The 26,325-nt window shown below is 41.9% G+C and overlaps 1 protein-coding gene and 1 long non-coding RNA gene across 3 annotated transcripts in view; one reads left to right on the top strand and one right to left on the bottom strand.

The window, feature by feature from the left end:
- Positions 1–3,117: 3,117 nt before the first annotated feature.
- On the bottom strand, positions 3,118–6,686 carry LOC135409583 (uncharacterized). The gene is made up of 2 exons (XR_010428273.1): positions 4,841–6,686; positions 3,118–4,769 (listed from the first exon to the last, which is right to left on the bottom strand). It is a non-coding gene; the product is annotated as an uncharacterized LOC135409583 (long non-coding RNA).
- An 82-nt stretch (positions 6,687–6,768) lies between these two features.
- The window catches only part of XPO4 (exportin 4), an 82,077-nt gene continuing 62,520 nt past the window's right edge, over positions 6,769–26,325 (top strand). For both annotated transcript variants that reach the window (XR_010428272.1, XM_064645327.1), the window contains exon 1: positions 6,769–6,887. Coding sequence is in view for 1 of the 2 variants with exons in the window: in XM_064645327.1 (XP_064501397.1) it covers positions 6,807–6,887 (81 nt within the window). In the remaining variant the exon portion in view is untranslated. The remainder of the gene's footprint in view (positions 6,888–26,325) is intronic.

Genomic DNA, 26,325 nt, shown 5'->3' with positions numbered 1-26,325 from the left:
AAGTAAAACAGATGTGTCTGTGTGTTGTTAAAGCTACATAGGCTTCCTTGGCACCTTCATCTGTGAGCTACCACAAATATTTCACCTGTCAGCTTCTCCAAACCCCACTCTTTTGTACCTATATAACACATGGGGGAGTCACACATCCAGATCAGGCCCACAAATCCCCTAGTACTAAGAGAGTAAGTCTTACCTAAGGGTCTTGCTGAGGACTTCCACTTAGGTCCTTGCTTTTTATGCAGAATCAGTGACAACTTGATTGTGACTTGTAAGCTACTGAGAGGAATGAAAAGTCACTTCCTAAGCAAGTGGCCTTGGGAATAAACTATTAGGAGTAGGAAGCCCTTTACAGTCATCTTTAGAGCAGGGTCAGAGCAGAACAATTTCAGAGGATAGACTAAAGCATCAGTACTCTAGCCTATGCTAAACAAAAGTGACTCAATCTTGAGTGAATGACACTTATACAAAACAAGTAAGTGTCTACAGACAGTGGTCTAAAATACACTGATGCTGCATTGATCCCTTTTGGGTTTGCAAGTTTGCCTTGACAACAGTCTTGAGATGAAAGAGGCAGTAAGCTGGCAGTCTGAGTTGGCATTTGTGTGCTTGAACATAGATATCTGCTGCATGAAGATCTTTAAGTGTTACAGACAAGATGGAACAGGCTAGCTTAAGCTATCATCCTACCACCAAGTGTACCAGTAAAGTGTTCCTGAATACCCCAGAAGACCTCTGCAGAGGCAGTGCAGAGGCTGTGTGCAGGAAAGCATGTATGTTTTCCAAATAGTTTAAGTTACTGCTGATAGACTTTCAAGTGTGAATCATAAGCAATGTGTTCTGGTCAACCAGTCCTAAATCCTAGAGATAACTCTGCAGGTCAAAATAGTTAAACTTAGTGCCTGTTATGTTCAACTCCCCCTTTCTCGGCACGCTGCAGTGCTAACCAACATGGTGGTTGCTAGAAAAGCAATCAGGAAGAAACAGAAAGTAAGCAGACACAAAAACAAATACAGCAGATTTCCTGTACAACAATTAATGCACTCACTTTTTTAAAACAATTCTTGAGCTCCTACTATTATACCTTCAAATACAGGAGCGAGTATCACAAGATGCCAAAAGTCTAGAACTAGTAACACTGCCTACCCAACTAGTACTTTTTTCCTCTACTGACATTTTGCCTCCCAGTGTCAATCTACCCCAAGGTAAGGCATTGCTTGTGAAACACCAGTTTAAGTGAGAGGTATGTGCCTCAATTCTTCAGTGGAATATTAGCTTAATAAACACTGAGTGTGACTCAGACATCTGTGTGTCTGACATCCTCCTGAATTCCCCTTCTGCAGGCTGCTGTTGTGGCAAATTGACCACGGTTCTGGGTGTGCCGTGGCTGCTCCCAGCCATTGTCACTGTTCACTGCTCTGACAGTGTCACAAGTCCTGCACACACACAACTACACAGCATATCAATTCTCTATAACCTCATGCTTATCCCCTGTACCTCAGTCTGTGGAACACTGGTTAATATAGTTTGTACTTTCCTTCCAGTAAGACCCAGTCTTACAATGGGGAGGTTGTTCACTTAAATACCTAAAACCCTAACCTCTTCCCAGTTAAACTCACTTATGACACATTGTACTCCCAGTCGAACTCCATTCTTAACAAAACTGAGAACTTGAAATTAATTACCGGAATGACTAATCCAGCTTTGCAACATTGTGTACTGTTGCTTTGTAAGAAATAAACTGAAGAGCAAATGTTTACTTCAGAGTGTGAACAATCCAAAAGAACCCTTCTTCAGATGCCAAATAAGTAATTCCATGACGCTCTCAGTGTCTTTACTTGCAGTTTTAGTACTGCAGTTCTGCTGCAAATAGACCCCAGAAATCAATTCAAGACCCATAAAAATAGACACAGCAAAAATATGATCCCTGGTTTAAACCCCTCACCAGAGCAATGCAGTAATGGGCAAGGAAAGACAGGTACTCTCCCAGAATTACTAGAATCTGCTTAATCATTTTCATTTATCCTGCACTTCCTCAACAGCAAAGGTGATGTTCCTACCGTGGACAAGCTCTTTCTCTCACAGACCTTTGATTTAGAGTTGGATCTTAATTTATGCATGAAAAAGACTTTGGGAAATAACAGAAGACAACCATTCTCTGCATGGACTCTGCTATGGTCTAGTTGTCAAGGTGGTGATCGGTCAGAGGTTGAACTCGATGGACTTGGAGGTCTTTTCCAACATAAATGATTCAGTGATTCTGAAGGATAGCAGGTGTAAGAGAAAAATGAGTGGGGACTGCAGAGACTACAGCCAGAAGCAAAAGCTGTGAGGAGCTGGGGCATGCTCTGGAGGATGAGGCTTGTACAGTGCAGTTATGTGTGAGAGCCTTGAGGGAAAGGATTGTTCCAAGATTCTACATGAACTGTCATTGACAAATTGTTATTCAGAAGAGAAATCTGCAGGCTGAATTTGCTTTATCAAATCAAATACGTATAAGTCTTCTCAGCTTATTATTTTAAATGTGCCCAAACACAAACTGACTATCAGGTACGGAAAGAGATGCTTTCCAATCAAAATTTTGCTCTTTCTCAAACTTTAAACCCATTCAAAAAAAAAAAAAAAGTTGCTTTCTGCAAAAGCCTCAGTCTTTCAACTTGATTTCTCCTTAGTTATGTTCTCAGAAGCAAATACCATTTTAGCACAAGCATACATATTCTTTGTTTGTAATAGTTACCTTGCAGAGAAACCTATATTCCCAAAATTTTAAATTTTTAACCAAACTTGAAAGGCAATGGAGACCTGGGTTCATAACAGGAAGTACTGACCAACAGCACAGGCCAGTGCTACCAAATTTGCTTACAATAATTCTGGCAGAAGCTTTTCCTCAAGAGGGGCACAGTGACTTACTATGCCCAGGCAACTTGACTGAGGCCATTTGTATGGAAATCTAGCCAAGTTGTCTAAAGGAATTAATCAGAATTTTTTGAAGTGTCTGGTGGGAGATCTCCTGTGTCACTGGAAATGAGCATCACAGACTATAACAACTGGAACAGCTAGTACTGGAACCACTACTCTGAACAGACTTCTGCTAAGCGCTGATGAAAAGCCAGCAATAAATCAGGAAGTATTGCAGGAATTTATTGCAGAATTTATTTGCAATTTCTTTACAGAATTTCCTACAGGAATTGCTGCAGAAATCCAGCCAGCGAAGGTAGGTGTTAGGAAAAAAGGTGCCCAGGAAAGGAAGAAAACTGGACATCCTGGCCAGAGAAATGAGGTCTCCTGAAAATATAAATTCAGGTTATGTGGGAAGACATCTCTTAAAAACAATTGGAAAACAATCTTAGGAACACCATGACATCAAGCATAGAAAATAAATCAAGATGCATGTCCTGATGAGAGGATGGTTTCTAAAGCTCCTACCTAACCAGTGATGAAAGATTAATTCCTCCCAAGCTTGCCACTTGCATGCTTGCAATTGTCATTGCACTTTCATACGAGTGATCCACTTCCCTACTGACTTTGATTTCCTTACTTCATCTAGCTCAGTCACTTCTATTTCCTTACTCTAGACTTTGTTAGATGCTCCTGACTACAACAGATCCTTCCTACTTTTATTGTATGCATGCACAGGACTGATTACATATTTAAAACAAAACCAAAAAAACCTAAGTCACAACTGTTTTACTACCAACTGTGGGTTCATTTTCCTTAACATTTTATTCTTTAGCAGTAGTTAGCTGTTTTCAGATGTGGGAGAAAGCAAGCTAGAGGAGGACTGCTAGAGCAGGAAGCACAAGCTCCACTGCCAACAATATTCTTTTGGCAACAAGTCCAAAAGCTTTGAACTATTTTAAGAGTATTAACACCACAAAAGAGGGAAGCATGAAGGAAGAACGTGATGCATCTTTTTTAGCCAACAGCAGAAATAGCTTCAGCATTCACTCTGACAAGACAAATGAACAATCAGCTTTCCTAAGACTAGCCAAGAGAACGTTAGGATTGTAATACAGCTGACAGAAAATATGACTACTTGAACACGTTCATTTTTACTGAAGATTACTCCACTCAATCCTTTCATTGAAAATGAGGGCAAGATACACCTCATGATGATATGGCAAAATGCACGATTTCATTGCACATGTCATATCACTTGTAAAAGAGAAGTGGATTTAATGAACATGCTGAAGTGTGCTCAAACAGACAACTTCAGGGGAAAGAGGAAAGATACAGATTGATCAAAACACTATGCCTATTCAGGGAACTGATGGATGGATCCTGTGGGTCATACCTTACCTAAAATGGAATAACCACTGCAGCAGTATAGACTGAACACTCACTGAAAAAGGAATCTGGAGCTCCTGGTGGACTGTGTCAAGGACAACATGAGCAGGGCCACTTCATGAGGGTGGATAAGCTGGGAACCGAAGCTGACCACAGGACAAGCAAGGTAATGGCCTCACCAACCTGGGTGCAGTTCCATTGGATCCGGCTGGGTAGTCATAGGTCTTGAGAGTCCAAGGCAAGGTGAGATGAGTCATGTCCAGAGTCCAGACAGAAAGTCCAGCCAGGAACAGCAGAAGACAGAGAAAAGGTCCATGCAGGAGAAAGGGTTGGAGGCAAGGCTATTTATTACACAGGTCCATCAAGGAAGGCCAACGGATAAGCCAAGGCAATAGGAGACAGGACCTGGCACAGGCAAACCTATAGTACTCCAGATGCTAAAGTCCCAAGTGAGGGCGTCAGGGCAGTTAAGGCCCAGCCATGGACTTTACTTGGTCCTGACAGTTACCAAGTTAAACATAAGTAAGCAGGGTGCCACAGTGATGAGCAAGGCTACCTTTATAAAGACATTCTAGGTTGTTTTTACAGGCATGAAGCCAGTAGATCAAAAGAATTATTAGTTCTCTTTACTCAGAACTTGTTAGATCACACCTGGAAAACCACATCACACTCTGGGGCCCCCCAGTATGAAAAAGAAGTTGACAAATTGCAGTGAGTGCAGTTGAGGGCAGTGAATTTGGTGTGGGAGTGGAAGCACATGCCCTGTAAGGAGAGGCTGAGGGAACTGCATCCAGTCAGAAGGCTTGAAGGGAAATCCAAGAGCAAAACTCTCTACTGAGGTGCACAGCAGCAGGATGAGAGGTAACAGTCGTATATGGAGGTTCTGATTTAAGGGGAAAAAACATCACCAATCAAGTTGGCACAGGTTGCCCAGGTAAGTTGTGCTCTCTCCATTCATAGACGTTTTCAAGACCCTGCTGGACAAAGTTCTAAGCAGCTTGGTCAGAAGATACAAGAAGCAGAAGGTTGGTGTAGAGACCTCTTGAGGCCCACAGCCTGAACAGGAAAGGTGGATTTGTTGCTGTCATTCATTTCCTTGATTCTTTCCTCTGCCTTTGGCTATTACATCATATCACCTGCACGGAAACATTGCACACGTACTCTCGGATTATGCGAACAGTCTGCAAGCATTCAACACTCCTATCAGCCTGCTCTGTTAGCTAATAAATTCCCAACTTTGCGTAAATTCAGCGCTAAAGGTCAGCTAACGTCTCCTCAAGGCTGGGGGAGCTATAGCTGGAAACACCTGGCTCTGTCTAGAGCAGAGTGGTCCAGTGGGAGCTGGGGAATAAAACATCTAATGCAGCTCAGTGGTCCGCACTGCAAGGGACGTGCTCTGAAGGAGATCTGGCCTGGTCCTATGCACTGAATACTCCTTGGTAGCTGCAGATCTTTCATTTTGGCATCATCTGAAAGTATCAAACCTCCAACTCTGCTCCAGTGTGCACATTGAAGTGGAAACCATCAGATTTGTTTAAAAGGGAAACTTCTTAGCCAAAATGAAATGCCAGTGAAGGCACAATCCGAGAGTTCTTTTGCTCCTACAGGTGTACAACAACGTTCTCTTCAGCATATCTTTCAGAGTTGACACTGTCAACTACTCCACATCCAATAACATGAAAGGAGCTCCGGGTGGATATACATGGGAAAAAGTGCATTTTAGATCAGTTTTAAACATTGGCTTGGGGTTTTCTTGTCTGTCATAAACCAGTCATTTGCAAAGATGCTGACCATGACTTTCTAAGCCATATTTTATACTAAGATTCTCATCCCACTACAAGTCTGCAAACTCTGCTAGGCACAAGGGAATGCCACTACCCAGCGCCTGCAGCCTCACTGACGCCTGAGCTCACCAGGAGGCACAAGGAAATGCAGGTAAATATCTCAAGGGCGTGTGCCAAGAGGATGGAGTCAGACTCTTTTTCGCGGTGTGGTGGTGCCCAGCGACAGGACGAGGAGCAATGCCCATAAACTAAAACACATGAAGTTCCACCTCAACATGAGGAAGAACTTCTTGGCACGGAGGGTGGCAGAGCACTGGAAAACAGGCTGCCCAGGGAGGGCGTGGAGTCTCCTTCTGTGGAGACATTCAAAACCCACCTGGATCCGTTCCTGTGTCACCTGCTCTAGGTGAACCTGCCTTGGCAGGGGAGTTGGACTGGATGATCTCCAGAGGTCTCTTCCAGCCATAACAACCTGCGGGCCGGGCAGGTGCGGCGACCTCGACAAGACGGGGGGCGGCGGCTGCCCCGCCCCGCAGGCAGCCGGTCGGGGTGGGAGGGGAGGGGAAAGGAAGGCGGGAGGGAGGCTGGCGCAGAGCGGGCGCTGTCCCCGCCCGGCGGTCGCGGTGCTGCAGCGGCACCGCCGCTTCGCTTCCGCGGCGGGGCTGGGCCGGGCCGGGATTGGCCGCGCGGCCGCCTCGCCCCAGAATGCAGCGCATGGCGCGTCATTGAAGAGAGACCATGATGGCGGCGGCGGCCGCGGCGGCGGGGGGTGCCCCCGAGGTGATCGCCCAGCTGGAGAACGCGGCCAAAGTGCTCATGGTGAGGCGGGCGGCGGCACGGCCGCGCCCGGAGCGGCGCCTCGCCCCGAGAGGGGCGCCCGCGCCGGACCTCTCTCCCCTCCCTGCCTCCGTTCGCGCCGCTCTCGCCCCTGGGGCGCGGGGCTCGGGGCGCAGCCCGGCGGGGAGCGGCGCCCACACCGCCCCGTCCCGCTGCCCGGGCGGCCGAGCTCCGTCCCTCCCTGTCCCTCCCCGGCCGGTCTCCGTGGCCCCGCAGCCTGGCCGGCCCCGCCGCGCACGCCGCGCCGCTGCTCCATGTGCCGCCCGCTCCCGCCGCCCTGGGCAGGCTCTGCCCGCGCCCCGCGCCGCACACCCTGGCTGCGGGGCGTCCCGTCCTTGAGCCCCCGCACCGCCACTGCCCGCTGCGGAGACCCTCGCCGAAGCTGCCAGTGAGCAATTCTCCCTCCCGGCGGCGGGGCCGGGGCCCCGGGCACGTCCCGGGGCGGCGGGACATCGCGCCCGTCCCCAGCCGAGCGCGGGCAGCGAGGCGCCGGGGGCAGCGTGGAAGCGGCCTCGGGAGTGGCGCGATCCCGTTCCAGAGTTTTCCTTTAAGCCGAAGAGCACCGAGCAGCCACAGGTTCACGGTGCTGCGGTCTTGAAGCAAAGCCATTAATGGTGCTTCGCACCCTGGTCTGTTTATTATCAATTAATTATTCCTGCTGACTGTGAATGTGTTGTCTTAGTTTCATAATGGCGTGGAAAATTAAGTCCATATGGCAAAAGATCAGAAATGTGATGCAGCTGGGTACTGGCAGTGACCATTGGTGTTAAGACATCCTGGTTGTGCATCCTTGTAAAAGACTTGTTAGTTGAATGAAAAGCTGTATGTTGGCTAGTATAGTTTACAGGTCTGCCTTCCAGATCTTCCAAAAATGTCCAACTGAAAGCCTTCCCCACAGAACTTATCTTACCAAAAAGCAATTCCAACAGAAATAAACTTTGTAAGTTGTTGATAGTTAGGGGTTTCAAAAAACCCAAAGAAATAATAGTAAAGTTTGCCTGGTATCAATAATTAATCAATGGCCAGAGCCTGAACAATGGCAGCTCAATGTCTCACTGAAACAGCCTGACTGTAAAGCGACAGGTGATCAGCTTTACTGCAGGGTGTCCCATCAAAATGCATGTGTGTTACTCCTTATGAAGTTGAAGCCTGAAAAACATTGACTATGTTTCCAAACAGGAAAGTAAAGATAGATAGCTTGGCAACAAGCACCATTCCTTTTACAGAAATACTTCTAAAAGTATGTGACCAGTGATGCATTTTAAACTTTGAGCTGTTTTTGATTTGTGCATGCTTTGCAAAACATGACTGTATAGATTGTTAGATGTTCTCGTAATGTCTGTGTGTCACCTTTTCAAAAATAACACAGCTGCAGTAATTGTCAGGAATGTTTGACTGCATAGGGGAAATAAGTATTATGAGACAGAACATGTGTGTGAAATGAAGCTGGTGGTTAGGTAATTTTCAGTATCAAATCAACAGCACGTGGAGTGATATCTCCGAAGTCTTGCATCTGTGCTGGAAGACTAAATGTTACTTGTGTGGGCATTGTTTCCCTAGCATAGCCAGAAAAGCAACTTACTGTGGAGTTAAATTAAATAAATGTGTTAATACAGTGAAAAGATATAGGCCTCTTATGGTAATGTTTATGCTTCTGTTGAAGAATAGATGCTCAGCTTACTGGTAAAATATATCTTGGATCTGCAAGCACATGGGTGTTAGGATCCTTGTTGACTGTCCAGCTTCTTCCCATCAGCTTCTGACTGTATGAAAGCTGACTTGCTGTGCTCTTTAGCTTTTTCTTATTTCTTTTCCACATCTGTTCTTGGAAGTTTTATGGGCAACACTAAACTGACAAGAATTAGTTAGATGGCTTTTACTGAGGAAGCTGCATAAAAGATATTTACAAAAGCTCTCCGTTAGGGTAAGGACCCAGAGTCAGGCTTTAAGCAGGGTTGGCTGTGGAAGAACTGTGAGAACTTTATAGGGTTATTGCTCTGTGTTCCTTAAAAATCATCGGGTCTTTGGAGTGTTGGAGGAGAGGAGTGCAGGTCACCAGGTGCTTTACAAAGGTGGGTGCGAGACCCCAGAGTCTGAGAAGGTTATGTGCACTGCTCCTGTTCTCTCTTGCTAGCAAATGTGCAAAAAACAAAGGTGTAATTGCATTTCAGGACTGCACGTGGACAATGGTGATCTGAATATCATTTAGCCAGAGGACTGCACTGTTTGGCAAAAGGTCTGCTTGGGAATGAGGGCAGGAAGTATCTGTTTGTGACAGTTGAGAGGCTGTGAACTGATCAAGCAAACTGGTGAGATCACTTAGAAAGGTATTTCTGTAAAAATTTGAGGACTTGGGGGAGGGAGGATGGTGAACCTGGTGCCTAGTGGTGGAGGGCATGAGTAGAGGTCAACACTTTGCAGTGGAGTCATACGTGGAGCAATGGGAAAGGGTTAAGCTGTGAATGGTCTGACAATAGATGGCAGAAGTTTTAACTGGGCAGAGAGCTGTGGAGGGATTCATCGAGGTTTTCTTGTGGCAGTCTGTTGCAGGTAAGACAATCCTGTAAAATACCGGAGCAATCCTTGTGAAATATGGTTGGCTAGGGATGCATCAAAAATGGTGCAGTGTATCAAAGGATGGAGCAGGGAGTGGTGATTTACGTGATACTGGTCTTGATTTCAGACTGAAATATTGAGCCTGTAGGAGAATAATGGACTAGAGAAATTCAGATGTGCTAATAAAAAGACCTGAATGAGTTTAATTAACTTTCCTCGAGGATAAGTATGGATTACTGTGAGCTCTCTAAATCTTGATAAGTATTTTCATAATTCTTTTTTTTTTCTTCATTGATCTGGGTTAGTTGAGTTTGCCTTTGGAAAATTACTTTTTATGTGTCAGATAAAGGATACATGAGTCCTGATCTTATAAATTGCTGATCTTTATGGACTTTACAAACCATGACATGCCATGTTTAAAAAGTGGAAAGATTCAATTTGTTCTCTCACCAAGCTTCTCTACAGCTCTATGGAAATGCTTTTCCTTTGTTATCAGTAACAACTTTCAGCAGGTTCTGGGTAGCCCACATTCAAAAGGCTTAGTTTGGGAAATTATCAAAATTTGGTATAATTGAAGAGTTGTTAAAAAAGATGGAACTTATGTTGTCATTAGCTGCCAAATGTGACTTCGAAGGCTGGTACTATGACAGTTTTCTTTGGTGTGTGTGAGAATATTTGCTATATAAAAAGTATGTGCTTTTTGGGGTACCTCATTCCTTTCCAGTAAAGCTAAGTGGTGTTTACTTGAAATAAGATCCCCATTAGGGCTTTGCTGTGAAGTTTTTCAGTGCAACAGACTGGTATACTCTTTTGGCCTCTGTGACTTTGGCTTGGTAAACATCATACATCAGCATCTGAATGAACTTACTGCTCCTCCGTTTCCAACTGGCATAACATCCCCTAATCAAATGTATTTCCTATCTGTTATGTTCTGTTTGACTCAGGTGGTGATTAATGCCAAATATAATTAGTACTAGTTAAGCACTGTTTTAATAACTGTCTTCTTGGATGACAGAAGACATAGGATGTATTATTGAGGAACGAAATGGAAAATGTCATCCCAGAGGTGAGAGGATGAAGTAGGAAGCATGCCTAAGAAGACTATCTAGTTATTGGCTGAGAGTTTATTAAAGCAGATGGAAATTTTTTAGCATATGATATTCTGTGACACTTAAATGGAAAGTCATAGGCTATGGCATGTTCCACCCGCCTCCCTTCAAAAAGGGTGCTCTGTTCTTACCTGCAGCTCCACTTTCTCCCTTGTGACCCTGTGCAGAAGATATTAGTACTGCTGAGATGACATAGGAACTAAACAAGGGAATGGATTTCTGTCAGGTTAACAAGACAAATTGGCTACCTGTGCAGCCGTTTAGGTTGCAGAGCTAGAACAGGGGCACTGAAATTAGATTGTGGGACATGTACAGGGCTGGTCTGTCCCTGTTAGTGGTGAGCTGTCAGCTTGGCTCAAGTGTATAATATACCTTCACAGTACAATTTACTTGCTAACTCAGATTGTCTTGATATTAGAAATGCCAGACCTTGCTTAGAGGTGCACACCAGAAAGAGAAGAGGTTATGAGTTTCAGAAAGGAACATTCCAGCTGGAGAGAAGGAAAAAAAAAATATATGTCACAGTAAGTGTGGTTGGTGAAGTCGGTGGAGCAGACTACCTTGAGAGGCTATGGGCTCTCCCGTCTTTGGAGATATTTAATACTTGACTGAACAAGGCCCTGAACAACCTGATCTAACTTTGAAACGAGTTCTTTTTTGGGCAGAGGATTGAGTGAAGTGAGGTCCAGAGGTTCCTGTCATGCTAAGCTATTCTATGTGCTGTGACTCTGGGTAGCATTAACAGGTTCAAGAACATTTGAGCAAAGGCCTTTGCAGAAGAATTCCCTTCTTTAAAAGTTTGTAAATGGTCTGGTTTCACTGTGATGTGTTTTTTGGGGTGGAGTGGATTCACACATTACCATCTTCTCAGGGTACTACTTAGTGGCTTATCCTGCCCTTCTGAGGGAGATTTCAGGCTAAAGTTGAGTAATCTGATAGTGGTCATACAAACTGCGCTTTCAGATGTTCAAATAAGCTTAGAGAGTAAGAGTATAAGGGGGCACATTAGTAAGACCAAGTTGTTTATACCATCAACCATGACAATTTGTATGGTTGGCTCTTTTTGACCTACCTTTCTTGGAGATCAGGGCTGTTGTGGTAAGTGCATGAAACTGGCAGAAAATAACCCCCCTTCCCTTCTAGCTGGTCCTCAGAAATCAGAGGGGCTGGGTGTGCTTTATTTCTGATTTATAACCAGTTATGTGCTATAAGTCTGGTCTCATTGAATAAAAACTTTCATGGTCACAGATTCATGAATAGTTTGATTTATTGAAGCAGCATTTGTTAGACTGCTGATGATAAATGCACTAGATGCACAAATTATAAGTGCATAGTGCTATGTACAGTTGTTCACGGATGTGATCCAACACAGTCAGGTGCAAATCTTACTGAAGAGTCGTCTCTGCTTTGGGTAGCTGGGTTGAGCAAGCTCATTGACTTGTCTGTGAAGTGGGATTGTATTCTCATCCTTCCACAATGGAGAATTTGACATACCAATTTCATAGTCTGTGGAAAAATGGAGGTGTGACTATAGTCAAAAATCACTATCTGTTGCTGCTGTCATAGATGTGGGATGGGGGCAGCTGTCTTCTCATTTTCATATTGGTGGGTGTGGTTTTTTATATGTAAACAAGGGATAAAGAGGGTCTCTGGTTACCTTCAGTCAAACTGAGTTATAGAATTTACAGTTTAAACAAAGGCAGCACAGAACCATGGCACTTCAGTATCTTCCTCCACCTGGCTGAAGCAGCAGCGAAGACCATCTGACCTTTGCCAGGTCTTTACTCCCATTTATCTCTTTAAAGGAACAGATCTATAACAAGGATTGTTATGCATGGTTGAAGGGGCAATGAGGCTAAGGGCTGGCACAGAGATGTGGATGCTCTTCTGCACTTCGTTGAGACAACATTGGGCTGTGAGGCCTCCACTTCAGCCCAGGCACCATTTAGTTGTTATGCTTTGCTTGACCCCACATGCAAGATAAGCAAGTGGCTTAGCTTGTGTTTTTGCCCAACCAGCCTCGTCAATTCTCCACCATCTCGTGGCTTCTCTGTAGCTTGACATAATAAGCCAGTCCATTTTCCACAAGGGCCATGACATTCCTACTTCCACAAGGAAGTTCAGTTTCTTGTTGCAATTTGTTTTCATTGTGGGGCAGTTTTTCAGACTGTGAAGCATGGCTCCATAGTAAGGGTGAAAGGGGGAGGTGGACTAGCTCTGCTTTTGTTATGGCAGGTTACCTGTTGGAAGAAATCACACAAATTAATCATTCCAATGCTGAGAAGATTTGTGGAAATCCTCCAAGTCATCACCTGCAAAACAAGCTGGATATGTGCTGTATTATCTTTTGCTTCAGAACTTTTATGGTTGGTGCATTTTACAGGCACACAGTTCAGATTACAGCTTGGGAGATAAGTACATGCAGTGTACATTGTGCTAGTGAAACTTTTACCTGGGAGCTGAGAACAAATGCGCATGGAGCATATCTGTACTAAGGATGAAGGGTTGCGATTAGGGAACTGAGAACTGATAGAGACCTTTGGAAAGTAAAGATACTGTTTGATGAAATTAAAAGCTAGTGAAATGATGTTCTTTATGCTTAGGGTTTATTTCCTCTGACCATTTCACAGAGGGAGTGTTTGTTTTTTTGAATCAGTATCATGTTTTGCACCCATTTGACATGTCACAGTTGCATTGGCATACTTCTATATTTTTGTTCTGAATAATCAGTGTAAATACTGTGTGTTTGCTTCTACATTCATCTGCCAGGGAGCTTCATTAGTCCACAACTCCATCTGGATAATTCTTCTTCAGGCACCACCTACTGCTGTTTTCCCTTTAACCTGCTTCCTAAGAGTCTTATCGTTGTTATGCTAATCTGTGTTCATTAGTTAATTAACAGCTTTCCCTATGGAGAGGTAGAAGAAATCCTCTTGATTATTAAGTTGAGCTGATCCTGTCACAAGCGGATAAGTAAAATATTCCTTTTCATCAGTTTCTGACAGTGTTTTGATTTCAAAAAGTCTGTCTGAATTAGGTATACATAAGATCTTTGTGATTTTCATGCATAGTGGGGTGTATGAGTGGCATAAACCCACATACATGCTGGGAGATGTGGTGTAGAAGGGAAGGTGTCAGATCTGAGCTGTGGGATACTTTGATGCAGATCTCTACTTCTTTTTCATCCCTTCAAACTGTCTAAAACATCCTGTTGAATGGGGAGTAGTTGTTCAGATAGAGACTTTAAGAAATGAAGGCAGGAGGATGTATTTTACATAGTTCCTCTTCTTCCTCCTGTCTGCCTCTGAAACAGAAAAAGCCCAAACTTTCCTACTTCTGAGACTTAACTAAGAGTGGCCGCTGTACAGTGCTGCCTTTGGCTCTGCCAAAACAGAGGGTAGTAATACACCCACCTGAGTGGTTGCATAGTGAACTAGTTTGGGAAGTGGATGCAGGGAGAAAAGGTTTTTGCATGGAAGTAATTTTCACTGTGTTGCCTTATAGACAATTCTACTACCTTGACTGAGATGAGAAAGCTTGCCTATGCTCCTGAAAGAAATTTTGGTCAAACTATGTTGTTAAATCGCTAGGAAGTAACAGGTATAATTCTTATCAAATCAAAAGTGATTTTTTTAATAGAAAATAAAGTAAAGGTTTAGATTAACATAGAAGCAAGTGAATGAAGTTATTTTGCTTTTGATACTTTGTAAATCAGATAAGTTGGTTTAGTGGTGCCTACCAAATTCAAAATTTGCAGAACTATAAAAGTGAATATGAAGAAAGGATAAAGATATATCATGATTTGTGCTTAAACTATAGATGTCAGTATTTTTTGTCATACAGTCCAATTGTGTTATGTGCAGCTGTGCAAAATGCTAGAGGCACAGTTGAAAATATGCCTTATACCAGGGTCTCTTGAAGGCTTTGTATAATTAATCTGTGACTTGGCAATTGATGAAGTGTAGAAGGTTTTTTGCCATGGAATTTTGTGGATTGTGATGGCAGTCTCTGGGATTTCAAAAGGCTTGGTTAAGGTGAAGAATATCCATAGTCTCACATTTGTAAGTGTGACACAGACATAGGCTGTATTTTCACAGAAGCCTAAACCAGACTAACAGTGAGTGTCAGAGAAAAAACATTGCTTATCTTTTTGCTGGATTGATTATCTGCTAGGTTAGTGAGTTGGACTGGCTTTTGGAACGATCTGCCAAAGCTAGAATAGGATAATACTGTGTGTCTAGGAGTGGAAATGCTGTTAATTGTGGCATTAGTGATGGTATGCAAACAGTATCAAAGCTAAGAAGCAGCAGAAACAATTGTAAAAACACAAACCGCACTGGCTCATTTATGTGCTCATTGATGAGTTACTCCAGAACTGCCACCAGTCTGTCTTGTGGCAGCACAAGAGAAGTCATCCCTCCGTATGGTGCCTGTCTGGGGACAGGTGGAAGGTGTCCAAGCTGGTGATGTGGGGTGAAGTGACATCCTTTCTAGCCCAGGATCTACATGTGTAGTTTCTCTGCCTTGGGCAAGCAGCAAAGGCTCTTTTCTTTTTGCTGATTTTGCCTGTCTCTGCAAATAGGTGATCCTGAAGGTTTTGGTATGGACTTCCCCCAGATCTAATCTGCCACAGCTTGGTCATGTATTTGGCATTCCCATGGTCCTTTAAGTCAGTTCCTCATTCATCTTGCCATAACTTCAGCCAGTCATTGGTGGTGGCAGACCCTGCCTGCCAGTGCTGGGTTTCACCTTACAGCTCAGTTAATTTCCTCTTGTTGTTGCTACGTTTTACACATTTGTCACTGTTAGATTTCATGAGGACTTCTCCACAACATCCATACATAGGTGTGTGCATACAGAAAATGGAGATGTCCAGGTGAGAGACTGGACCTGTAGCTCTCTTGCAACAGGACTGCAACCCTGGGCTGGGGGGGGGAGAATATGTTCCCCCTTGTAGCTAGATGCTGGTTTGATGCTAGGTGCCTTAAAGCTGAATTGGTGTGTTGTTAAAGCAGTGGCTGAAAAGCATTACATTAATCTTCACTGATCTTAAGTGCAAAGAGAGCTTTGTGTGTTTTCTGCATCATCATTTGTTTTTTTTTTTTTCTCATTAGGGTCTTAACTGTTCACATTTAGCTTACCTTTGTCATCTCTTCAGTCACTGACTTCTACTGCTTTCTTTGCTAATAATGTTGCTGCTCTTTGACTTTTCTTTCAACCATAATCTTGGTAGCCTCCCAGATTATTGATTATTGAGGAAATGTGCAAATAGATTTACAAGACATGGACACTCCTCGCTGGTGAAGGAAGAATAGTGCTTTCCTTACCTGTCAACAACCACCGCCAAGGCCCAAGCTAAAAAACAAATGTGCTTCTTCCTGAGAGAATTTGGGAGGCTAAGCTGCAAACCCTTTATTTTTTGAGGTTGCTTTAAGTGGGGTTAGGAACAGATGTTGGGTAGCTTCAGGATAGTGAATTGTTTAGTGGGAAATATATAAATATAAAATTCTAGTATCAAGAGAAATGACAGTATTGTTTCTGGAGCTAGTCTTCTGTTCATGTTACAATAACACTCCCTCTAACAGCACTGAGAATAAAATATGTAATTATGGCCACATTTCTTCACAATCATTTTTTCAGTAAGTATGTTTGTACTGTGACTGTTCAGAACTTGAGACTTGGCTAATTTATGCAGATTTCTTAGAGTGAACTCAAATACTTACTTTAAGGGAGTCCTAAAGATTGCCTCTTCTAAATAAAATCCCAAAATGTTTCTATGTGGAGTAAAAAAAAAAATTCTTCATAAAAGAAATGCTTTTTAGAAGATGTTTTCTCATAATATATGTCATGTGTCTGTTCTGTATATCAGAGGATGAATACAGAGATACGTAACTTCTTCGGTAATGTAGTTCAGGCTGTAATAAAGTGGTGAAACAAGGTAAAAGTAAAGGACATCCTACCATCTCAAGTGTGTACAATTCTAGATGTACGGGAAAGGAGCTTTTCCAGATGTGTTCAGTGCAAGTCTGTAATATTTTGTGGTTTTGAGGGAAAGAAGTTTTTCTCTTTGTAAAATTATTTCAGTTTCACAATTTCTTTTGGCTTCCTTATCTTCCACCTAACACAGGTGATGAGCTTCCTTCTCTATCTTTTTACTCTTTTTTTGCCAAACTTTGCTTTTTGTTTGTAGCTACATTTCTTTTTCCTTACATGATTCAGATATTGTATTTTGTGTGTATTTTACTTGCGTCTGTAGGTTTTTATTAATGCCCTAACAGTTAAAAGCCATTAATAAAGGTAGGTGTTTTAGGCCATGCCATTTTGAAAGTACACTAAACCAAAGGAGTTTTTCACATAAAATTTAGATAAACTCTGAGAATTGTAAAGACTCTCTTACCTTCCTTTTAATCAACTCTTCCTAAATAATTATGATGGGACAAAATCGTTTTGAGATTTTATCAAGATGGATGGAGGAAGAAGCGCTAAAACCTGAGTTTTGGCAGGGAATCTGGCTGCCCTGTGTGCCTGCCTTTCTTCATCAGCTTGGTGGGAGGAAATGCTTTTGTGATAGGAGTCAAAGCCTAAAACACTCAGAAACCAAACTGCATCACTGTGTCAGTTTAAATATTTCATGTGGTGATGAATTTTGACTTCTGTGTTGGGGGCTGTATGGGAGGTGGAAGGGGGGCTACCCATGTGATATCCTGTTAACCCTGTTTCTCCATCTGCACATGCTTACTGTAGAAGGCTACATGCAAGTAAAAATAATACCACCCTTGCAACAGTGTGTGTGTGTGGGGTTATAGCTGTTCTTTCAGCAAGTATAATTTGAAATTGGACAGTAGGAAAAAATAGCTACTCTTAGACACTTCTACACATACAGACAATATGAAGTTTCAGAAGGAGAGTAGATGCTGACTGTACAATGAGCCTATTAAATGGGTTATATATCAAGTACATCTGAACTTTGGAAAATGAGTATTTCCATTAAACTTTGTATTGAAATTCATTGTTACTATCCTGGCACTTTTTGTTAAGTCATGTCTATGCTGTCTTGTAGGCACAGAAACGGGCAATACAGACTTGAGCTACTTGAGTCTTATGATCAAGTTGTAATTAGGATTTTGGAGACTGTGAATGGCCTAGGGTCTATCTGTTGTTGGAGAACCAGGGCCTGTCATGGAGATAGTCCACCCTGCAGTGAAGTCTGTAGTGTGTGTTGATGCTGAGACTCCTCTCCTTTCCACCTTCTTGGATAACAGAGGGTCTCAACTTGGGACTCATGTGTATCTTCCATGCCTCCTTGTGGGGAAAGAGAGAAGCACTTGCAGTTGGTGGGAGCCAAGGGAAAAGCTTGGTTTGTTCCCACCAACCCTTCTCCTCCTTGCTGCAGAATGAGGCCAAGCTCACTCCAGCTCCAGGAGATGGTCAGAGGAAGGTGTTGTCAAATTGGCTATCACTCAGAATGTAAGGTCAGCCACTGCCAACCCCTCTGATATCTGAGGACCAGCTTGAATGCAGGGGAGTTTATTTTCTGCCAAATCTCCCATATCTTAACACAACAGAAAAAATTGGCCTTAACAGAAGGAAACAGAGAGCAGGACTTGAGGCTAGTGTGAGTGCAGTTGTAGTAAGGGCTACTTTGACTTTTTGTGTCCTTTAGTAATATGTATTTTTAGGGTTCCTGTGCTACTGCAGTAGTGATATGCCATTTCTACTGAAGTCAAAGCAGATTGATTTTATTTGTTAACATCAAATGCTTTAAAAAGATTTTAATTTGGAACGATGAGGCTTTCTGTAACTTTATATGGGGCTCTGGTCCAGCACTGACGAGCCTAAATTTGCAACTCTTGGGCTATGCAGAATTCAGTCATTTTCCCAAATTCTGCTGTAGCTATCCTCTATGGGGTGGATGGAGTACGGGCTGATCCTGCTCATCTGGTGCTCTCAGAAGGTTGGCACGAGCCAATGTAATATTAATTTAGTTGAATGTATGGATTTCTTGTTGAGCAATGTGCACAGTGGTTAGAAAAGTTCTAAATGGATGCTGTGAGGCGACTGACAGCAGTCAGAGCTGATTGGATGAACAGCTCACCCAGATATGTAGACCACTTAGAGGCATCTGTTTGTCAATGTCTTGTCAGAGCTACCTGATGGCTGTACCTTCATCATCCTCTGTTCTTTCCTCTTGCTCCATTATGGTCCTGCTTCCCCGAACAGAGATTCCATTCTGCATTTCTCCCTTTTGCGTCCCCAGGAGATCTCTGGTACCTGTTTTGAGACTGAGAAGCAGACATGAACAGTGGAAGCAGTTCCTCTGCAGACTGGTTACCACAAGTCATGTATCTGAAGTGTATTGTCCATGTAAATAAATGGTAATTTCAGTGGAGAACCTGTAATAGTCTATAAGTGTGGGTCAAATTGTTAGTAGAGAAATAAAATCTCAGCAATTTTTGTTGCTTGTCTTGGAGAGGAAGTCTTATCTCAGAAAATCTTTTGATATTGATGGCAATTGATTTACTTTGGCTCTTTAGTCAATTAATGTGTATATATAATATCTTATATACGACCATTTCAAAACTGAGAATAGATCTGATCACAAAGCACAATTTATCTCCTGTTTTACTTGCAAAAGACTTAATAAAGTTCTTCAGCTCCAAAATACAAAGCAAAAGCTGATATGAAAAAATAGTCTTTTTTCCCCTATTGTTAAGTTTCTGCATGAAAGCAAGATGTGAGTGAGTAGATGTGTAGGAGGCAATTCCTCCAGCCGTCACACATTTGTTCCAAATATATACCAAAAAATACTGGGCACCGTGGGGTTTAAATTATTTAAGTAATAATTACTTTTGGGAAAGAATTTAAAAAAAAAATCAAAGAAAGTTTTTGTTCAGAAAGTTTTAAGTCTCTACCATATTGTCTCTAGTGCACGTCTGGTTCAAAGTTATTTATTTCATCTTACTTACCCAAGATTATTTTTCAAGATTGTTATATTTTAAATTGGAAGATGAGTTACTACTGTAATTTAAATGATTGTTCCAAAAAGCAAGTGTAAAGGAAGCGATTGGAACGTAGTTGGAATTGTTCATTATGCTAGCTAGGTTTTCTGTAGTAACTTAACTATTACTCAAAGGTTAGCAGTTGTATAATGACAGATCTGACTGGGACATCAGAAACTGCTCTCAATACCAGTTGCCTAAATTCCTTCTGGCCTCGTACCCAAGGCTGGAATGTCTCATCTACTTGTGAAGCAGCTGCCAAACACTGCAGAGCTGAGCATCCTCATATAGCTTGAATTGTTAGCTGCTTGAATTGGCATCCGCTTCATGAGCGGACCGGACATCCTTGCGTTGTTAGGTGTCACTGTCTGCTACGGAAGTAGAGTGAATATCTGAGAACAAAAGTGTGTCTAATTGTCCAGTTCTCTGTGCCTGACCCCCATATTTAATCTCTTTGATTAGCTATTTTAATAAGACAAGTGACAATTCTTGAGTGTGCTGTGATATACTGTAGGAGAAAGCTTATTTAAAATACTTGAAAAGTGTGACTGGTATAACTGGAATGCAAACTCATTATGACTTGACTGCACAGAAGTCAGAGTAATGCAGTCTTGGGGCATGCTGCTTGATGTGACTTTGGTAGAGTTAAATTTAGAATCTCTTTATTCTGAGAGTGTGATTCTTTTCTATAACTCACCTATACAGCAGATCTGTGCTGGGAAGTAGTTCTCTTAAGGTGCTTTTATTGTTTAAGACACAGAAATCTGGTTTTAGGGGGTTTTGAGCATCTTAGTAGAAGAGCACATATGGTAAGTAAAAATTTAAGTACTTTTGTTTATTTAGTTATGTTGCAGCTATAACAATTGCTAACATAGAGTAATATATGTAGCTGTCCTAAAGGCAGTATGTGCACTAGTTAAAAATTATTACTTGCCCATGTGCTTGATTATTTTTTTCCTTTTTTTCTCTTTCTCCTTCTATTTTTGCCCATAATCCTCGACTATGTTACCACCATCACATGGTGTTCCCCTGCACATGCTTCTGAAGTTCACTCATCATCTTTCTCCTTTGCATATGCCTCACTGTTACTTGGCTTCCCTGCCTGCTGGGACATGTTGGTGAGCCATCTGGGTTTCCTTTATTCCTCACTTCTCTGAGCGAGTCTTGCCTGATGGTGGCTGTCAGCAAGGTCCATACACGGTGGTGCCACTGCCGACTGTGTTGGCTTTTGCTTATCCTTATGTATTGATGGGGATCAGTTGCTTTTGCTCTACTCTGTTGGAATTCCAGGCTCTCTGAGGCACAGAGTCTAGGCACCATTCTGTAGAGCGAATGTCTTTAATTGGGTTTTTTAAGCTGATGATGTCCCACAGACCAGAGTTCGAGAACAGTTTTATTTTACCTTTTGACTGCAAGGAAGGCAAGATTCCCCTACATATTTGGGGAAGCTCAGTTTGGAGAGTTTGTGGTGACTTTTACCAAGTCATACTTCAGTAGAAATATCAGATTTTTTGTTCTGCCCTTGTCAAACTTTGTAATATGCTTTACTTGCAGACATAAACATTGCCTTTGGCAAGAAGGTTCCTACTTGTCTTTAGTAGTAGCAGGTACTAGCAATTTGATCTTTTTTTTTAAACCCAAGGAAATTCTTCCAGTAGGCATGTTTGCCTTTCCATAATCCTACTAGTGTTTAGGCTGTACTGTTCATAGGGGACCTTGAAGTAGGTGGGAATACCGTGGGTGTCAGCTTAAATCACTCCAATGTACTCCCTCTGTGTTCTCTCAAGCAGCAAAATCTGGAGGAGTGCGTGACTCTTCTTTGTGATATGCTAATTTGCAGATTTCCCCCAGTGTAACTGTAGAAAGATTGCTGACTTTGATTGTATTCAGTGCTGTCTTGCCATAGCAAAAGCCTAAAAAATCAGAATTTGTCTCTAGCAAGCTTTTCTGTCTGCAAGGAATGAATGCTGTTCACCTCATCCTTATGTTTATAAATGATCACGAGCTGGATTTTTCTTAGCAAAATTACAATGCAGAAGTAGCAGTGCAAGCTGGCTAACTAAATCATATTTAATAAAAAACTATCCCATTATTGATTTTAATAATAATGTTGAATGGTAGAAGTTGCTACTATTAAGATACTATCAGTGTCTTAAGTGACCAATAACAAATATTCTCTGGAATCCACAACAGTATTAGAACAAACTACTGAACGAACTTCAACTACAAGATGTTGAAGAGGTCAAGATTCATATGTCAGAAGCCAATTCAGTCTTTTTTATTGGCCTTCTAAGAGATAGAAATTTTTTACAATGAGGGTGGTGAGGCAGTGGTACAGGTTGCCCAGAGAACTTGTGGATGTCCTATCCCTAGAAGGGTTCAAGTCCAGGTTGGATGGGGCATTGAGCAACCTGGTCTAGTGGAAGGTAAAGGTGTTCCTGCCCATGGCAGGGGGTTGGACTACATGACCTTTAAAGGTCCCTTCCAATTCCAACTATTATGTGATCCCGTGATTCTATTCTATGATCTCAAACCACTAAGAAAATAATGTAACTTACAATATATGATAAAAAATGTTCTATTTTTTATATTTGTGATGATCAACATGAAACTGCCTGAACAAAATTGCTTGAGGAGGGAGTGGAATTTGATACGGTTTGGTGTTTTGTTTTTTTTTTAAACCAGAAAGTGTTTTCAGATAAGGAGAGGGAGCTAAAAAAGCAGACTTCAAACGTTGATGTGGTTTTACTTTTTCAACCTCTTACTGGCAAATACACAGTGACTTCAACTTTAGTCTTATGAGGAGAGCATCTCATATTTGCAACCCATTTGTTTCCTTTTTGTGTACCTATTACATGAATTTCTTGGCACTTTCCATCCTGTCAAGTCATATATTTTTTTTTAGTGGTATGTTACTGAGGTACGAAATGTTTGTACAAAACAGATGTTTCTGAATACATATGTGTAGCTTCAGATCCTCTATGTACGTCTAACTACTCCTATGTAAAATAAGAGCTTGGGGATTTTCTTTTATTTTTACCTCTTATTTTTTCCACATGTACCTTCAGCAGATGTTTCCTAGTCATGTATGTGTTTTCCTTGACAGTTGGTCTGACCTTTTCTCCTATCTACTACTCTCCTGCTCCATGTGTTGGTATTAATTAATATTATAAATAATTTGTAAACCCTTTTGTGTTAGTAGCCAATCTTTTAGCATTTTTAGTCATTCCCTCCTTGTCCTTTGTGTACCATCAAGTGAGGAGCAAAAAAAAAATAAAAAATCCAAGTTAGAAATTAAAAATCTGTATTATATAAGGAAGGAAAAAAGATGGGTTATTTTGGCAAAAAAGTGACAACACATAAACTTATGGAATTAATGGTCCTGCTGTATCTGGTGGTGGTCCTTATCTTCCCAGGATACAAAAGGATGGTTACAGGCAGTAAGAGTGGGAAAGCTAGTTAAATACCTACTAGTACGCTGGTGGCTGTTGAGGAACCTGTGCTGTTTGGGGGTTTAATGTTGTTAATTTGTTGCGTTTGTGACATCTGTGTTTTTTGGATGAGTGGATTGCTTATATTCAGATTGCTGAGGTAAACAGTTGTGATGAACAATGTTGGTGCACCGAAGAGGGACGATGGAGCTTCATCCATGATATGTTTTCTTGTAACAGTTTCATAGTGGTGAGAGATAGGATTTAAAGAGGATGTGCTGACCTCAAACTTGTTGAGGAAAAACTTTTATTTCTGATGGAGACCTGAATCAAGTTTTGTTTTTATCACACTGGAAAGAAAAGGTAATTGCATGAAAGTTATGTTCAGATTTTTGTAAGGTATGTGGTCTAATAGTTAAGGAGGGGAAAACCTGACTTGAGATTAGTTTTACCAACAGTTCTTATCATTCCAAAATAATTGTCTTGTTGCTGTAACACCCATGTGAGCTGAGAGTGGGCTGGTGTTATTGGTTTTTTCAGTGTACCAAAAGTGAAAAATCAAATGTAGGGTGATATGTGACTCTGAAAGAAAACTATTAAGATCTTAATCAAGAATATAAGAGCCAAATCTCTCTCTTTTTCTACCATTAAATATCACTGCCCAACTTTTTGAAGGCTTGCCTGCATCTGAGGTGCAGACTGAGGGACTTACTCTTGGCAGAACTGATCATAATGTGCAGAAGGAGCTGTAAGTCATTCCCCATGCATTCGGTCTTCATAAGTAAAGTTGGAGCATGCTTAGGCTACACCAGAAAAATATGCTTATGCCCATGATTTGGACAGCTTTTCTGTTTGACTGATCTGTGCCGACACGTTCCTTCAGGCTGCATCTGCCTACCTGTATCCCAGAAGTACTAGAAAGATGCTGACTGCTGAGGACTGCCCAGTGTTTACCCTAATACAGGGAACCTCAAACTCCAGCTCTTTTCTTCTTTTTTTTTTTTTTTTCCTCAGTCTTCTTTTCTGACTGTGAGGTGTTAAAGGTGTTTTCTACATTTTGCTTCACAGGCTCTATTTCATCCTAAAGTTTAGTGTTTCTGTTCTTTTCAAAAAGATTTTTTTTCTACTGGCTCATTTACCATTGATGGATTGAGGAGAATCCTAGTGATTACCTGTATTCTGCTAAGAGGAGTGAGAAGAGTAGCAAAGACCTTGGTTTTTCCATGCTTTTTCCTTAAATAGATCCATAGAATCACTTAGGTTGGAGAAGACCTCTAGGATCATCTAGTCCAGCCGTTAATCCTGCCAAGTCCACCACTAAACCAGGTCCCCAAGAGCCACATCTGCATGTCTCTTAAATACCTCCGGATATAGTGATTCTACCACTTTCCTGGGCAACCTGTTCCAATGCCTCCCTTTCAGAAGGGGTTTTTCACAACAGCACAGAGAAAGTATGGGATTTCTGTAAGCACATGCAGGATTCAGATGTTTTAACATGATTATTTGCTTTGTTACAATTCAGTCATTGATACTGTGCCTTAATTTTTCTCTCTCTTTTTTTTTTATAAGCTTGTTGACATGAAAGGTGAGGAGTTACATTACTTTCTTATTAGTAATCCAGGCTTTCAGGTAAGTTTAGTGGTACTGCAAGTATTAGTGCTAGCCTGCCTCTTGTCTTCTTTCAGTTTTTCTTTCCCATGAGTGAATAGCTGTCATTTAAATGAGTAGTCCTGCTGGATCTAATCAGTAGGTGCTGCTGCTGCTCCTTTTCTGTATCCACACAATCATGGTAGCTGAAAGGATGTAGTTTTATTTATAATACTGTGTCATGTAGGAGTTCTATTCTTTTGGGGCAGTAGCTTGTTATGCTAAAACCAGAAAGATGATCTTTGTCCTGGGTGACTTTTTACAGGTAACTTTTAGGACAGAAGAGAGAACAGATGGGTGTTAGAGGTAAATGCCAGACCATGCAACTTCCTCATAAGAGAAAGAGGAGACACTGATCTCTTCTCTCTGGTGACCAGTGACAGCACCCAAGGGACTGGCCTGAAGCTGTGTCAGGGGAGGTATAGATTGGATGTTAGAAAAAGGTTCTTCACCCAGAGGGTGGTTGGGCACTGGAACAGGCTCCCCAGGGAAGTGATCACAGCACCAAGCCTGACAGAGTTCAAGAAGTGTTTGGTCACTGCTCTCAGGCACATGGTGTGACTCTTGGGGATGCTTCTGTGCAGGGCCGGGAGTTGGACTTGAATGATCCTTGTGGGTTCCTTCCAACTCAGCATGTTCTGTGATTCTGCGAAAGGGATGTAGCTGCAAATAGTTTCAATATGCCACAAGAGCCTGATAATTACATCACTGGTTTTTAATTCCTTGTAAGCTGGGTGGTAGAGAAGAGAATGAAGGAGACAATTAGAACAAAAACAGTGAATGTATGTGCATGTTTGGGGGACCTTCCAAGCATGATGAGTACTTGGGGTACATTTCTAACCTTATTGTGCTGAGGAGGTGCTGGGCACCGACATACAGGGCTCTCGGGATCACTAAGCCAGTATTCTTGTAATACGAAATTTGTGTGCAGAATATGTATATGCTGGCTTTTTCTTTAAAGCCTAAAATTAACTGTACTTTACATTGTTGTACAGATAAACACTATCTTAATGCAGTGAAGGCAGTAGACTGTGAGCTTTAAGCTCCCTCTGGTGGATGTATAGTACAGTTTAAACCTTGATTGTTGTACTTGTCTCTTCTGGACAGTTATTAGAGTCTAAGTGTGTAATGTATCATTAAATTATTGTGATTTTTAAAATCAATACAGGAATATGATGTGGTTTGTACCTTCCCAAGGTGCCTAAGGTCTCTGTAACTGGACTTCAGAGAAGTAGAGGAGTTAAAATAATATAAATTAAGAGATCTATTTCATAGTTAATATAAGCATAAAGGGGGTATTTTGCATAATAATTCTGGGTTTTTTAGCGGTGCTATAGTTTGCAACTGATATCCTTGAAAGTGCCTTTAATACAGAATGGTGAAAATAGGATCTCTGTATGAAAAACTCAAATGTTAATGCAAAGTTAGTTCAAGATCAGGTAGCCCTGATTTGATCTTCTTGCTCTAAAAGTGTAAATATAAATTACCCAACTTGAAAAATGTTATGCTTTGTCACGCCTAAAGGATTCTTCCTAACATGGCTGTAGTTATTGAGGCTTCACAAGACTGCAGAGTTGTGAGCTGCAAGGTCAGTACTGTTGAAAGGGAAATGTTACTCCACTCCTTTTCTCCCTTTTGTTGCACTGGCACTTGTCTGGCTTTTTGATGCTTTATTAAA

Source organism: Pseudopipra pipra, chromosome 2 (assembly GCF_036250125.1).
Source record: "Pseudopipra pipra isolate bDixPip1 chromosome 2, bDixPip1.hap1, whole genome shotgun sequence".
NCBI classification, from domain to species: Eukaryota; Metazoa; Chordata; class Aves; order Passeriformes; family Pipridae; genus Pseudopipra; species Pseudopipra pipra.
The sequence above is the reverse complement of the archived record's forward strand: the minus strand, read 5'-3'. Positions and strand labels throughout refer to the sequence as shown.